The sequence below is a fragment of the Terrapene carolina genome, unplaced genomic scaffold, assembly GCF_002925995.2.
Source record: "Terrapene carolina triunguis isolate 2854851 unplaced genomic scaffold, T_m_triunguis-2.0 Scaffold421, whole genome shotgun sequence".
Taxonomy (NCBI): domain Eukaryota; kingdom Metazoa; phylum Chordata; order Testudines; family Emydidae; genus Terrapene; species Terrapene triunguis.
The window spans coordinates 158,798-174,498 of NW_020664772.1; the positions used below are offsets into that span (position 1 = coordinate 158,798).

At 53.7% G+C, this 15,701-nt stretch overlaps 1 protein-coding gene across 1 annotated transcript in view; it reads right to left on the bottom strand.

Annotated features, from left to right (window-relative positions):
* LOC113407817 (zinc finger protein 345-like) overlaps nt 1–15,701 on the bottom strand; it is a 135,370-nt gene that overhangs the window by 102,660 nt on the left and 17,009 nt on the right. Inside the window, exon 4 of the mRNA XM_026658238.2 lies at nt 10,176–10,756. Coding sequence (XP_026514023.2) covers nt 10,176–10,756 — 581 coding nt within the window. The remainder of the gene's footprint in view (nt 1–10,175; nt 10,757–15,701) is intronic.

Genomic DNA, 15,701 nt, shown 5'->3' on the forward strand with positions numbered 1-15,701 from the left:
CCCCCCCCCCCCCCCCCGCTCCTCGTCCCCTGACTGCCCCCTCCTGGGACCCCTGCCACTAACTGCCCCCTAGGACTCCACCCCCTATCTAAGCCTCCCTGCTTCTTGTCCCCTGACTGCCCCCGCCTGAGAACCCCCCACCCTAACTGCCCCCCTAGGATCCTACCTGTCCCCTGACTGCCCTGACCCTTATCCACACCCCCACCCCATATTCACACCCCCGCCCCCAGACAGACCCCCGGGACTTCCATGCCCTATCCAACTGCTCCCCGCCCCCTGACAGGACCCCCAGAACTCCCGACCTATCCAACCCCCTTTGTTCCCTGCCTGCCTCAACCCCTCTCCACACCCCCGCCCCATATCCACACTCCCTCCCCCAGACAGACCCCCGGGACTCCCACGCCCTATCCAACTGCTCCCCACCCCCTGACAGGACCCCCAGAACTCCCAACCCATCCAACCCCCTCTGCTCCCTGCCTGCCTCGACCCGTCTCCACACCCCTGCCTCCCTGACAGCCCCCCCAGAACCATCTAATCCCCCCTGCTCCCTGTCCCTGACTGTCCCAACCCCTCTCCACACCCCTGCCCCCCTGACAGCCCCCCCAAACTCCCGACCCATCCAACCCGAGCCGAGCTGGGCCGGAGTCGCTGGGGCCAGGGTCAGAGCCGCTGGGGCCAGGGCAGGGGGTGCTTGGCCAGCGCTGCTCGGCCGGGGCCGGGCCAGTGTGCTCGGCCAGAACCGGGGCTGCCGCCCTGGGGCCGGAGCCGGGCTGGAGCCGCTGGGGCCGGAATCGAGGCAGGTGCCCCGGGGCCCGAGCCGAGCTGGGCCGGAGCCGCTGGGGCCAGGACTGGGGGTGCTCGGCCGGAACCGGGGCCGGTGCCCCGGGGCCCGAGCCCAGCCGGGCCGGAGCCGTTGGGGCCAGGGCTGGTGCCCTGGGGCCCGAGCCGAGCCGGGCCGGAGCTGCTGGGGCCGGCCGGGGCCGGAGCTGCTCGGCCGGGGCCGGAGGGAGCCACTCAGCCAGGGCTGGACTGGGCCGTGCCGCGCCTCACCTCCCCGGAGCCCTCCTCCTCGCGTCCCCCCCCCCAGCTTACCTGCTGCTGCCCGCCTGCCCCTGCTTGTTTTCAGACTTCCCGCAAATATCTGATTTGCGGGAAGCAGGGGACAGGGAGGAGCAGGGGGGCGGAGCATTCAGGGGAGGGGAGGAGAGGGAAGACAGCTGCGGGGCCGGGCGGCGTGCTAAGGCTGCAGGGGATGGGGGGAGCCGGGAAGGGGCTTTGGCTGCCCAGCGGTGCTTGGCTGCCGCTTTTCGATTTATAAATAGCCGACCGGGGGGAAATCCGTGACATTTTTAGATTTTTAGAAATCCTCCTCAGACGGCTATTTATAGAACGAAAAGCCGGACATGTCCAGGGAAATCCGGACGTATGGTAGCCCTAAGCTAGTGAGCTCTCCTTAAATCATAGAAAATCACCACACACAGGCTAAGGGCACAGCACAGTTTAAACTGATGAAAAGCAAGAGCGTCAAGGGGAAATAAACAGCATGATCTGCTCTGCCTGATGACCCCGGCTGCCTTAGGAGAAGCTGTGATGCAAGCTTTAAGAGACTGGGACATTGGCGATACCATGAGATGCAGATATTTGCAATAATTTGGAAGCCAAATTTGCAAAGGCAAAATGCAAAAGCATTGCATCAGAAGAACGGGTGTGCAATGGTTGTGCATGTGCACACACATGTACACACACACAAAACACCACAATGGACCCCCTTACAATAAGCCTTTCCATAGAGAAATTGGTGCATGAATTAACTAATTTATTTTAATTTATACATAAACTCGCTTTCGCAGCCATCACCACCTTCCGCTGCAGTGTGGGGCATGGGTTGCTTGCAAGGATCATCCAGATATATCTCACTTAATCAATTTCTGGCTACTGCAGGGGCCTTAGCAGTGCTGCACCTCGGTCCCTCCTATTCTCTACCTGTGGTACACAATAGCTTAGTTTCCTGGGGGTTGAAATCAATGGTGCCAATTCAGACACTTCTTGGGGGGGGGGGGTAAATTCTGGTCCCCACCCGACCCTGAAGCAGGAACCTTGTTCCAGTCCCCACTTGTGTCCCCCACTAGGGACGCCAGATCTCCCTCGGCCAGGAGTCTCCCCTCTCTCTTACCCACGTGGCGCATGAACTGATGCTGCCAGGAGTAAAGTTCTCAGTAGACTGCCCATACGTCAAGTCACAACAGCACTCACTGCAACTTGGCCTGTTCCCTGCTGTAGGCAGGGGCAGCCCAGTCAAATTTCAATGGCACTGCGACCACTCAGCCAGAGAAATGCTCCGGACCACTCCAGCAGCAGCTGTACTAATTTCAGTTGCTTAAAAGTGGCCTTGCCCTCCCTCTCCCCCCTGACTTCGCAGCCTATTAAACTTTGAACAAGTGCAAAAGCCTGGAGGAAGGGGGGCATTCACCACCTGCAGACCCCCTAATTGGCACCAGTGGCTGTCATACTTTGGTCTAATTTCGGTAGATGGGTTGGAGTGCGGGTGCTGGGAGCTGTTGGTGGCCTGTGATACACAGGTGGTCAGACTAGATATTTGGTGTCCCCGTCTGGCTTTGATCTTTATGATCACACAGCATCCAGGTCAGAGGCAGATTAAGGTCTTCTGGGGCCCTGGGCCGGAGCAAGTCAGGGGGCCCCGGTGCCTTCTGTCTGCGGTCCCACCCCTTCTGCCTGTGGCCCCACCCATGGCCCCACCCCATTCACTCCTTCCCCCGCAGCCCCGTCCCCGTTCCCACCCCTTTCCACCCCAAACCCTCCTCTGCGGCCCTAAGTCCAGAGTCGCTTTATGCCCCAGGGCCACAGCAGGGAGTGAGAGCTCCTCCAGACCCGGGGCTGTGGCAGGGGGGGATTTTTGTGGGGGCCCCAATTTGGCCAGGGCCCCTGGGCACAGGCCTCATTGCCCCAAGTGGCCATCCACCACTGGTCCAGCAGCCACACAACAATGGAACACAAGGTAAGAGGACACAGGCCTGGTGGGAGCGCAGTTAGAAGAGGCAGGGCACAGCTGTTTCCTGGCTCATGGGCACTATGGCCAGGCTTCTATCTCCCTCCCTAGGGCTGGCAGCAGCGTAGGGCAGACGTGTGGGGCAGGAGGTCTCTTGTGTAAGTGGTGCCTGGGCTTTGTGCTGAATTTCACCGTCACTGCTGCCAGCTACAGGGAGAGGCTGAAAAGCAGAGGCACAGAGCAAAGGCACGGCAGCACCCTACCTTGTACTCCTGGGCAGCCTCCTCAATGGGAACCACAGTGTGAGCGCGGTGAGCCTGGGAGTCCCTGCAGCTCATGCAGATGGGGGATTGATCCTCTGTGCAGAACAGGTCCAGAACTGCCTGGTGTTCCCTGCACTCACACTCCACCTCAGGCTCTTCGCCCACTTCCAGACTGATTTTTTCAGCTTCATCTGCCCCGCTGCCCGGCTGCCCCTGGGGCTTGTCCTCTCCGTGCCTAGGGGCCTTGTGGCACAGGGGGCAGGAGGTGGCTGTGCCCAACTCCCCCTTGAAGGGGGTGACACAGAAGCGGCAGAACTTGTGCTTGCACCCTTTAAAGGTCACCGGGATCTTATAGGGGCCCTGGCAGCTCGAACAAACAACCCCATGCTGGCGGCGCAGGGCGGGGTTCATGGCAGCCATGGTGCCTCTGGGGAGTAGAGCTGAGTTAGCTTTCGCTTTCCTGCCTTGGGAAACACAGGTCAACAGCTGGAGTGCCAGGAGCAGGTTGTTACTTTGCTGATCTAAGAATGAATCACTGCCCCAAGTCACCGCCCCCTGTGGCTTTCACAGCCTTCTCTGGCATCCATCCAGACCCTGAGCATTCCCAGCCCAGCTTAATATCTAACCATATGCAATTAGTGTCAGGTAATAGCATAACAGCTGGGAGTTTGACAGTCTACTCAGGCAGGGAGTGCAGTGGGAGCAGAAAGACATATGACTCCACGGGCAATCAGATAGTCAGGACACATCCGATGGCTGGAACTCCATCCTTTATTAAGATCTCCACCACCTACAACACATCCTGATTCTGTCTGGAAACTGAAGGACCAAGAGCTCTATGAATTTCACTCCCTTCCTTTTATCATTGTAAACCTTTTTGCCTACCTAGAAAAACAAACCCATTTAAAACAAAATCCCAAATAAAACTCAGAGCTTGTGAAACTGTTTGCGCTGATCTGTTATCTTACCAAGTAAATATAAATAATTCCCCTTTGTTGACAACTCTGGTGATTTTATTGCAAGTCTCACAATATTTGATGTTTTCCTTAAAGCCCCATCTCCAGGAGACATGTGAATGTGTGAGACGCGCAGCTTTATTTGAAACAAAGGCAAGTTTCTAGCCCTCGTTGCAGATAAAAGCTTGAAAATGTGGCCTGAATAGATTCATAGAAAGGCCAGAAGGGCCCATCGTGATCATCTAGTCTGACCTCCTGCACATCACAGGCCACAGAACCTCACCCACCCACTCCTGTAATAGATCCATAACCACTGGCTGAGTTATTGCAGTCCTCAAATAATGGTTTCAAGACTTCACGTTACAGAGAATCCACCATTTACACTAGTTTAAAGTTGCAAGTGACCCATGCCCCATGCTGCAGAGGAAGGCAACCCCCCCCCCCCCCCCCGGGTGTCTGCCAATCTGACCCAATGGAAAATTCTTTCCTGATCCCAAATATGGTGATCAGTTAGACCCTGAGCATTTCAGCAAGACCCACCAACCAGACACCTGGGGAAGAATTATCTATAGTAACTCAGAGCCCTCCCCATCTAGTCTCTCATCATTAGCTGTTGGGGATATTTTCTACTAGTCATTACACATTGGCTACATGCCATTGTAGGCAGACTCATCATACCATCCCCTCCATAAACTTATCAAGTTCAAGCATGAAGCCACTTAGGTTTCTTGCCCCCACTGCTCATATCTGGGGCAGGCGATTCTCCCCCAGTTGTAAAGATCAAGGATAAAGCACATAGGTAACTTAGGAACCTATGTCCCATTTTCAAAAGTGACTGTGGCCTTTAGGGGTGTCTCAGGGGTTCTGTCCACACCACAATAAAAAACCCGCAGCATCAAGTCTCAGAGCCTGGATCAATTGATGCCTGCTCGTGGGGCTAAAATTGTGGTGGGCAAGCCTGGGTTTAATTAAACCGGTTTAGCTGAACTGTTGCAAACCCCTGTGTAGACATTCTTCATGACTGCTATTCTTATTTCAGTTGAAGAGCAGCTTATTCCAATTTAACTTAAACCTGTTCCCAATCAGTTTACACAAAAAATCAAAATAAGACAGTGAAATTAGCATCTCTACACTGACTTTTGCACTGGTTTAACTAAATCAGTTTGGAGTCACTGGGTCTGATTCCCCTCTCACTCACCCCGCTGTAAATCAGGAGTAACCCCACTGATGTTAATGGCCCAAGATGCTAGCCAAAATTCAGTTGTTTCTGAAAGGAGGAAAACTGAATGATATGAGCTAGGATATCTAGTGAGTACAGAGGTAGTTGGAGGGAGCATTAAAAGCCCCCAGGTTCTGGAGAAAGCTGGGGAATTAATCTGCTCAGATCATTCTTTTAGCTCTTTTCGGAACCTTTCCAATGGTTTTGTCTATTCCATTGTTTCAGGTTTCAGCTGTCTGCTCCGGCACTGCACCAGGATCCTTCTAACTCCCACGTTTCTAGTTAAGGGCTGAGTTCAGGCTGAGAGTTTGGCTCTGGTGTTTGTTGCTTGAAGTTCGAGGGGTCTACAACACTATGCCATTGTTAGCATCCTCCCTGGGGCAGATTGTGGTAGTATCCAGTCGTTTTAGTTGAATGGATGAGAGTGTGGAGACGAAGAGAGAGAGAAAGAGCATATGGCCCTTGTCTCTTCTTTTATGCTCTTCCAGAGGGTCTCACGGACAAACACATAGGATCCAGGGTGGCCTCTGTCTTTGAATTTCCATGCTGCATTCCCCAAAGGAGCCAGTAGATGGTACTGGAGTATTGCAAAGAGTCTGTAGCTGATATTTCTTTCTGTGGTGAGCTGGCTGACAAGCTTTACTCCTGGAGAAAATCTGCGACACTGCGGCGCAGCAGAAAAATGCACCATCGCTCCCCCCATCCCCTTTGCTTCCTTGCAGAAAATGGTTTCTGCGGGGAAGCAAAGAGAAGCTGCACCAGTGCTCACTCACCTCCTGGCAGCTCAGATGCTCAGTTCCCCAGCCCGGGGAGAGGAAAATCACTTGGGGGCGGGGGTCTGGGGATGCCCTGGGGTACCCAGGGACATTAGTGGGGAGGGGGGGGGAGGAGAACGGAGATGGAGTTGCCCCTCCTCCTCCCCTGCACAACGCAGCCAGGGCTGGGTCAGATCAACCTCCAGAAACTTCCCCTGGCTGCAGGAAGCTCTGCCGCGGGAGTGGGTCAGGGTGTGTGTGTGTGTGGGGGGGGGTGAGGCTCAGCGGGGGGGTCTGGGTTGGGTGGACAGGGGAAGCAACTCCCTGTACAATGACCCCTGCCCCCACCCATGCACCTGGACCCCCCCCCACCTGTGCATCCCCCTGGATCAGGAGCCCCCTGAACCCCCCCAAGCCTTACTTCCTGCATAAGGAGCCTCCCACACCTGGATCCCCACCCCACTGGGCCCCAACCAGTTACAACCCGACCCCCCACCAAGCCCCAGTCCTCCCCCCACCGCTGAGCCCTAACCACTTTCACCCCCCTGCAGAGTCCCATTCCCCCTGCACCCAGCCCCTGTACACGCAGATTCCCCCCAGACCCCCCACTGAGCTGCCCACATCAGATTGAGCCACACAGAACTCTTGAGTGAGTTCTTCACCAAAATAATAATAATAAAAAAAAAATTCTGCATTTTATTTGTCAACATAACACAAACACAATAACAATATAATCACACCATTTTCAATTATTTGCTGACAAGCATTTTGAAATAAATTACCAAAATAATTGAAAATGGTGTGATTATATTGTATTATTTTGACAAAATATGCAGAATTTTAAAACGTGTGCAGAATTTTAAATTTTTTGGTGCAGAAAAACACCCCTTTCAACAATTTCCTATAAAAGTCGTGAAGTAATTTACAATAAGGTTGGGTGTTTAGGGGTGTTCTTGCCAGAAAACCATTTTGGTCCTTTTTTTTTTTTAAATACAGCAAATGCATATCCTCCAGACACAACTTGCAGTGACATCTGACCAACTAACTTCATAATCTTATTGTCCTGATTGGTCCCTATACTTAACCAAGTAGAATAAAATAGATAACTCAAATGTTACAGGGTATAGGTTTTCCATTCTTACATAGAACATGCTGTTCTGAGTCTCAAAACACGTATGTTCCACAGTTCATACAAGCAAACATTCAGAGGAGACATCTGTTTTGGAAAGAAAACATATTACAAATATCACACATGATTCAATTCAAAGGACTTTGAGAAGATGCAGGGAGAGTGGTTTTGGGATTAAGGGAAGTAAGTAGGTCTCAATGGAGTCCCACACACATGGCTTCCTGGGGAACCTATCCGTTCAATAGTAACGGCCTCAAAGTATCTCCAGCAAATCCACCCTTGTTACTTTACAATGAGGCCATTTCACATAGAATTAGAGGGATAACTCGGTGTAAACACCAGTCCAGTGGCAAGTGCTGGATGGAGGGGAGGGGATTACCCTTTTGAATTCGCTGTGAGAAACAGCACTAATGTGGAGTTCAGGTTGCCCACTGTTGCTTCCTGTCTTTCCACAATTCGGAGTGTGGCTAAATGTAACCCCATATTTCCTGGTTTCCAGAGAGTTAAGGTGAAGTCTCCCACACCATTCCTCCAACAACCTTAACTCTGTCGTCGGAACAGGCCGGAGGTACTAGGCCCAAACCAGGCCTGATCTGTCCCTGACAAAATCGGCCATTTTGTGTCGTGTCCAGCCCCATGTTCTACCATCACTCCCCCTCTGATGGACTCACTGACCCTCCCTGCTTTAGGTATAGCTGGGATCACCAGGGGATTAGACGTAGCCAGTGGCCGGAGCTCGGACTGCCATCTGAAGAGAGGGACAGCTGCAACTAGTGGGGTCAGGGTCCTTTTCTTCGGGGTTGTGCTATGCAAGGAGTCTGAGTAGCTGAGCAAAGTGGACCCTCTTGGATCTAAAATCTAAGAATATATGACAGTTTTTCAAAAAAGCCTGTAGAGTTAGTGGTGGATTACCGCACGGGCCTATGGGGCCCATGCCCAGGGGCCCCGGCCAATTTGGGGCCCCTGGAAAAATCTCCCCCTGTTGTGGTCCCAGGGCTGGAGAAGCAGTGGAAGCATAGAGCTTCTCCGGTCTTGAGGCTGTAGCAGGGGGCTGGGAGGAGCAGAAAGGAACGAGCGGAGGGTGGGGCAAGGGAGGAAGTGGTGGAACAGGGCAGGGATGTGGGTGGAACGAGGGCGGGGCTGTGGGGGAAAGGGCAGAATGGGGTGGGGCTATGGGCGGGGCCACAGACAGAGGAGGTGGGGCGGGGCCAGTTCCAGCACTGGGGCCTCCCCACTTGCTGCAGCCCAGGGCCCCAGGACCTGGATCTGCCTCTGGTAGAGTTGCAAGGCCATGATTATGGCTGTGGCAGTCATCTCCCCATGCTGACACTGCACTAAATACGTCAGAAAGAAAGGCGAATGAGAGCGCTTCACCCCATCCTCACACCCCCTTGTGTGTCCCCCAGCACCCCACCTCTGCACTGGATTTCACACGGTGCCATGCACCCTCAATGCTGCATTATTGCCTGGGCCGTTCTGGCAGCTCATATGGCCCTGCCCCGTGAGGCTCAGTCAGAGCAAACCGAAGAGATTTTCTCTGGGACCTCTCCTAGGACGAGGCTGACTGGATGAAAAGCTCTGGCCGCTGCGGTGGTTTGTCCGGAGCAGGTGAAGTGTTTGAGTACTGGGCAGGGTTAGCTGGCTCATGTTTGCTAGGCCTGAGACCTAAACATGACCTTTATCCTAGTCTAGACAGAACCTAAGAGTTTCTCCAGCATTTCTTTTGTGCACTTTCTTCACGGCTCTCCACCTGTTTGGGAAAAAGACAGTCCTGCCACCCCTCACAGGGACTTATTGGGGCCCCACCCCAATGGCTCAGAGTTAGGGCTGGGTGTGGGGGGTGCAGTGTGGGAGAGTTTACTCTAATTCTCTGTTTCCTGGTTTCCAGAGGGTTAAGCTGAGCCACATTCTGGAAGGACAATGAGGCAGCCCTCAGCCACCCCAAGAAAACATGGGAATCAGAAGGGAAAATCTCCTGTATCCCTTGCCACCTTCACCTTGATGGCAACATCATGGAGAACATGCACCAATGCTCTGTAGAACTTTCACTTCCATCGCTAACAGGATCCAAAAAGCAATAAGCACCCGGCTTCATCCCAGTCACCCGCTAATGTAAGACCTGAATTCCAGTCATACCGAACTCCTACTCTGGTATCAACAGAGCAGCACATCTCAGAACCTGTGCTTTTGGGAAGTTAATCTGCTTAAACAGCCCTGAGATCACTGCTGAGGTTTTGTGTCCAAGCGTGAGTTGGATGGAAGCGTGGGGGCATGTTGCTTTTTGGTCTCTGCTGGAGTGGAAAACAGTTAGTTCCAGGACAGTTTTCCCCCTCCACCTCCCATCCCAATCTCCAAGTAACCCACCCACCAGCACCCAAGCTCCTGCTCCCATTGGCCGAGCCCATCAGGCAACAACTCAACTTCCAAATATTCTCTACCCCTCCCTGGCACCCACCATCATGCCGCATGAATCTCCAGTCTCTCAGTCCCCCGGTGCTCACAGCCAACCAACCATAGATCCCACGGTCCCCAGATGTGTGATTGGAGCAGAATCACAAGGGAACCAAATAACAAACCAAAACAAAACATTGTGGCTGTCTACTGCATGTGATTTCTCCGATGTCTAGTAAGGCGTGAGCTGTTGCTGAAGTTTTTCCCACAGATGAGGCATTTATAGGGTTTCTCTCCCCTATGGATCGTTCTCGGGTGACCAGACAGCAAGTGTGAAAAATCAGGACAGGGGGTGGGGGGTAATAGAAGCCTATATAAGAAAAAGACCCAAATATCAGGACTGTCCCTATAAAATCGGGACATCTGGTCACCCTAGATCCTTCTCTGATGTCTACTGAGGTCTGAGTTCACACTGAAGCTTTTCCTACAGTCGGGGCATTTGTAGGGTCTTTCCCCTGTGTGGATTCTGTGATGGGTAAGAAGGATTGATCTGCGATTGAAGCTTTTCCCGCACTCAAGGCACCTAAAGGGTCTCTCTCCTGTGTGGATTCTTTGATGTTTAATAAGGTAGGACGTTGCACTGAAGCTTTTCCCACAGTTGGGGCATTTATAGGGTTTATCTCCTGTGTGGGTAGCCTCGTGGATAAGAAGGTAGGAGTGCACGCGGATGCTTTTCCCACACTTAAGGCACTCACAGGGTTTCGCAGCTGTATGGATTTTCTGATGGGTGCTCAGCGTTGAGCTCAGGCGGCTTTTCCCACAGTCAGGGCATCTGTAGGGTCTCTCCCCTGTGTGGATCGTCTGATGTACAATCAGGGCTGAGCTTGCGCTGAAGCTTTTCCCACAGTCAGAGCATTTGTGGGGCTTTTCACCAGTGTGGATCCTCTGATGTGTGATAAGGTGCGAGCTCTGACAGAAGCTTTTCCCGCACTCAAGGCATTTAAAGGGTCTCTCCCCCGTATGGATCCTCTGATGTCTACCAAGGTCTGCGCTCACACTGAAGCTTTGGCCACACTCAGGGCAGTTATAGGGTTTCTCACCAGGGCTGATTCTCTGATGGGCTTGAATATTTTTAGTTTGCCTGAGAGCTCTGCCAGGGGAAGTGGCTCTGCCCTGTGCCTCCTCCACTGGGATCTTTTCCTGACCTGAGCTGCCTCGACTCTCACAGGCCGCCACCTGCTCAGGAATCTGGCAAACGTTCCCTTCGGTGTTTCCCAACACTGCCCCTTGTGGACAATTCTCCTCCTTTACATTTACCGCCCCATCCTCTGCTGGAATAAAGGGGCAAAATTCCAAGTCATTCCTTGTGCTGGGAAGTAAAGAATCCTTGGGAAGGGGAAACGGCAGAAATAAATAATGATATGATCTGAAATTAGGGGCCAAATCCCCCAAAGCAGAAGGACCAGATCTGCTTCCACATAACACCCTGAATACTCAGGAAAGGGAGCAGGAGGAGGAGAGTGGTGTATTTGTGGGTCAGGGAAGCCATGAGGATGTGACTGCTGCTGGGGCAAACCTGACCAGGTGAGATGGGGCAGAACTGTGGGGAGGGATCACGGGGCAAATCCCAGCTGCTTCCTTCCCTCACCCCTGGTTTCCAAATTGATTTAACAGACTCCTCACCTGTGCAGATTCCTCGTAGACTCTCCCCTTCCTCTGCATCCAAGGGGCCCGGCTCCTCCCCTGGCTCCATCAGAGAGATCTGGAGTAGAAATAGCCCCGGGTTAGATGGGCTCCCTGCACACAGGGTGAGTTTGTTCGCTCACATGTACCCAGGTGTGATTTTTGTACTGATTTTTTAGTATGGAACAGCTGACTTGTCTTTGAATGTGAAGAGTTAAAATCAGACACGTGGCTTTTCTATGAGAAGAAATGATGCTTTAATTCTCTAGTCACAGACCGATGCCACATTGTGCTAGCAGGGCTCCCTGCATGCTGGCAGCTGAGAGGCCATGAGGCCTAGTGGGTAGGTCACGAGATAGACACTCATGAGACCGGGGTTCTGTTCTCAGCTCTGTCATTGTCCTAACGAGCTAAGGTCTCTTTCTCCTCATTCTTCTGTTCTAGCACAAGGGACCAATGTCCAAATATCATGAATGAGCCCTCAAAAATCATGAGATTTTTTCTGAAATATTCTGCCATTTAAAGAAGATATTGAAACTATATTTGAGATGAATTTTGTTTGCCTCCTTGCTTTGGAGTCTCTTGGGTTCATATTTTCTCTGCTACCGTCAGGGCTAGAATGTCACTTAATTTTTTTAAAAGAATCCTGAGAGCTTCATGGAATCACAGGGCTCCTGGAGCTGGGGCTCTAAGAAAAAAAAATCACCCAAAGGGTGCTTGACCCCTGCTCCACCCTAGGCCCTGCCCACACTCCACCTCTTCCTCCAAGCCCCCACCTTGCCCCGCCTCTTCCTGCCCCTGCCCCACCTCTTTCTGCCCCCACTGCTCCCTCTCCCCCCAGTGCCTCCTGCATGCCGTGGAACAGCTGATTCGCAGCAGGTGGGAGCGGGAGTCCCTGACCCGTGAGGCTGCCTGTGGGTGCTGAGCACCCACTGTTTTTTTTTTCATGGGTGCTTCAGCCCCAGAGCACCCACGGAGTCGGTGCCTATGCCCAATATCATGAGACTTGTGATTAAAAAAAAAATCACAAGAGTTGGCAGCCCTGAGACAGGGAGACAGAAATGGTGCTTGACCCTTTCTGGAAATCAGCCCCCAGTGAGAAGACTCTAGCTGGACAATCAAAACCTGGGACACCCAAAGTCACTGGTCCCTTTCGATGACTAGCTTTCAGACTTGCCCATACCAAGGGCAATCCTCGTGCCACAGAGCCAATATAGCAACTCCTCTGCCACTACCCAACCAATTCACAGCCCAAGTGTGTCTCCTCCCTGCTGTGTTCCCAGGTGTCAGAATGGCCCCTGACCCCATTAACCATTAGTGTGGGAAGGGAACACTAAGATGCAACCAGATCTGTTATTAAGGCTACGATTCTGTCACAGAGGTCACTGATTCCGCAACTTTCTGGGACCTCTGGGACTTCTTCTGGGGCAGGGCTGGAGCAGCTGTCATCCCCGGGGGGCTGCTGGAGCAGTGGCTGCCAGAACAGCTGACCAGTGGTCAGCCCCGGGGCCGCCGGAGCAGCGGTCCCCAGCCTGCCGGAGCAGCGGCTGGGGTTGGGTCAGTCCCCCTGGGGCTGGAGCAGGAGTGGTCAGCCCCTGCCACAGCAGCTGCAAGCCCCAGCAGAACTCCATTTGTCCTCCACCCCCAGGGTATTTTTAGTAAAAGTCAGGGACAGGTTGTGGACTTACGTGAATTTGTGTTTATTGCCCACGACCTGTCTGTGACTTTTACTAAAAATACCCGGGACAGAATCTTAAGCTTATTAATATAGTTTTGGTTTGGGCTAAACCTTATAGTGGGTCAGGTCTCACTGCTGCCCTCCATTTAGAATCAATGTAAAGAAGGCATCATAATCAGCTGACTGAAACAAAACGCAGGCCCATGGAAATGGGGCGTAGAAGTCGAATCATGGCCCAAGGGGCTTGAAATGCAGGGGCTAGGGCTTTGATTGGTATCTGTGTGTGTGTGCACGCACCAGAGGCAGACACAGGCACAGAGAGACAGGAACAAGGAGAGAGAAAGCCAAGCAGACAAAGCCTGAGGCCCTGAGATAAAGCTAAGAGAAAACGATTTTGAGTGCAGAGTGCTGCTGGGAAATGCAGGCTTGGAATAGTCTCCTGGTTTTTGGTTCCTTAGTGTGTACACTGACACAATTAGGTCGATGTCAGCTGCCTTACGACAACCTAACTCTGTAATGTAGACCGACCAGGCCTCAGTGTCAGACCATCTAGCCAACCCCTTAACAACGGAAGGGGTTAAGGGAAATAGAGCGAGGCGGGGGAGGGAGGAAGCCTCCGGTAATTCCTTTAGTTTAAAATGTTTTAGCTGGTTTTCCATGACACCCACACAATGGGGGGCTGCAGACACTCAGACGCAAATACCTCTGATGGCAAAGGAGCAGTGTGAGCCACACAACCTGTATCACAGTTGTCAAGCCATGAACAATAATGGTTCATTTAACATCTGAGTCAGCCTTGTATTCTGTGTCCTCAGTGCTTAGCAAAAGTGTGTTAACTAACCTCCATTAGCAATCCCCCCTGGAAAAACCGCGTGGAGACAAGGCAACGTAGTTTCACCAAAGGGCCAAAGAGGTGAGGTCAGCACCGTGGCCCTCACCCAACCAATGCAAAGGAGCAACAGGAGCATTCATTTTAGAAAAGCCTGGATTTTGGCAGCCCAGAACAGTCAACTTGTCCAAAGGAGGAAGGTCACTGAAATGTATCAGAACAAACTATGTGGCCTACATAGAAGGCTAGGAAATTAAAATATGCAATTAGAAATATTATCAACATCTGCGTATGTAACACATGAAGTAACAGAAGAGTAAAATGGCCACCAGGCACTGCTACTTCAGTGGGACTGAGCATCCTCTATTCGTACCTGCTTGCTCAGGACAGTAACAGCCAAGAAGTTTGTCACATCACACCGGCCTCTGCCACCAGCGCTAAACCCACTGAAACGTTGTTAAAATAGGAACAGAATCTCTGAACCAAACTGCAAAAAGGAGCAGAATCAAAGGAGCCGCTTTGGGGGATCCCCCTGACACTGTCCCCAGGGCAGCGCATCCCCCCAGCAGCGCGGGGACCAGGCAGAGGCAGAAACTGGCTTTTCCTATCCCTGCTCCTCCCCAGGAAAGTCAATCTGCCCCGGGCTGCTGCAGGGAATGGGGCTGGGCAGGGCTGGGAGCTGGGACCTCCCTCCTCACTGATTGCTCCTGCTGCCCCTGCCAGACACTCCCCCAGTCTCCCTCCTGCCTCCTCCGGTCCCCTCGGGCTGGGAGACTCGGTCCCTGGCCCGGCCCGGGGCATTCGCTCTCCCGGAGCTGGCTCGGCTCCTGCAGGCGCTCAGGTGGGCAGAGCCGGGGGGGGGGGGGGAGGTCAGGGAGAGCAGCAGCTCTGGGACTTGCAGACCCCCGCTCCCCCGGGAGCAGAGCTGGGGCGAGGAGGGGCCGTTGGTGCGGAGTCACTTTCCTGTAGGGTTACCATTCGTCCGGATTCCCCCGGACATGTCCGGCTTTTAGAGCTAAAAATAGCGTCCGGGGGGAATTTGTAAATGTCCGGACTTCCCCCCCATGCAGAGCACGCGCGGCTAACAGGGCAGCCGGCCGGATGGTGCCACTTACATGGGGCTCCGACAGCCAGAGAGAGCCCCTCCTCCTCTCCCCTGCAGCTGAGATCACTCCCTCCCTCCCTGCATTCGCAGATCACCAGCCGGCAGTTCGCACCGGCAGTCTGGAGCTCCTCCCCCGCTCCTCCTCCCCGGCACGCTGGTCTGAGCGGCAGGGTAAGGGGGCCAGGGGGTCAGAGAAGGGGCAGGGAGGTTGTGGAGGGGGCAGTCAAGAGACAGGGAGTGGGGGGGGTTGGTATTCAGGGGGGGCTTTCTGGGGGTGTGGATAAGGTTTTGGGCAGTCAGGGTACAGGTAGGGGGTAGGGCCCTAGGGGGGGCGGTTAGGGTGGGGGGGTCTCAGGAGGGGGCAGTTAGGGGACAAGGAACAGGGATACTTAGGTAGGGGGTGGGGTTCTGGAGGGCAGTTGGGAGCAGGGGTCCCAGGAGGGGGCAGTCAGGGGACAAGGAGCGGGGGGGGTGTTTGGGAGTTCTGAGGGGGGCTGTCAGGTGGCAGGGGTGGGGAGAGGGATCGGAGCAGTCAGGGGACAGGGAGCAGAGGGGTTTAGATGGGTCGGGAGTTCTGGGGGGGGCTATCAGGGGGTGGGGAGTGGTTGGATGGGGCATGGAAGTCCCGGGGATCTGTCTGGGGTGGGGGTGTGGATAAGGGTTGGGGCAGTCAGGGTACAGGTAGG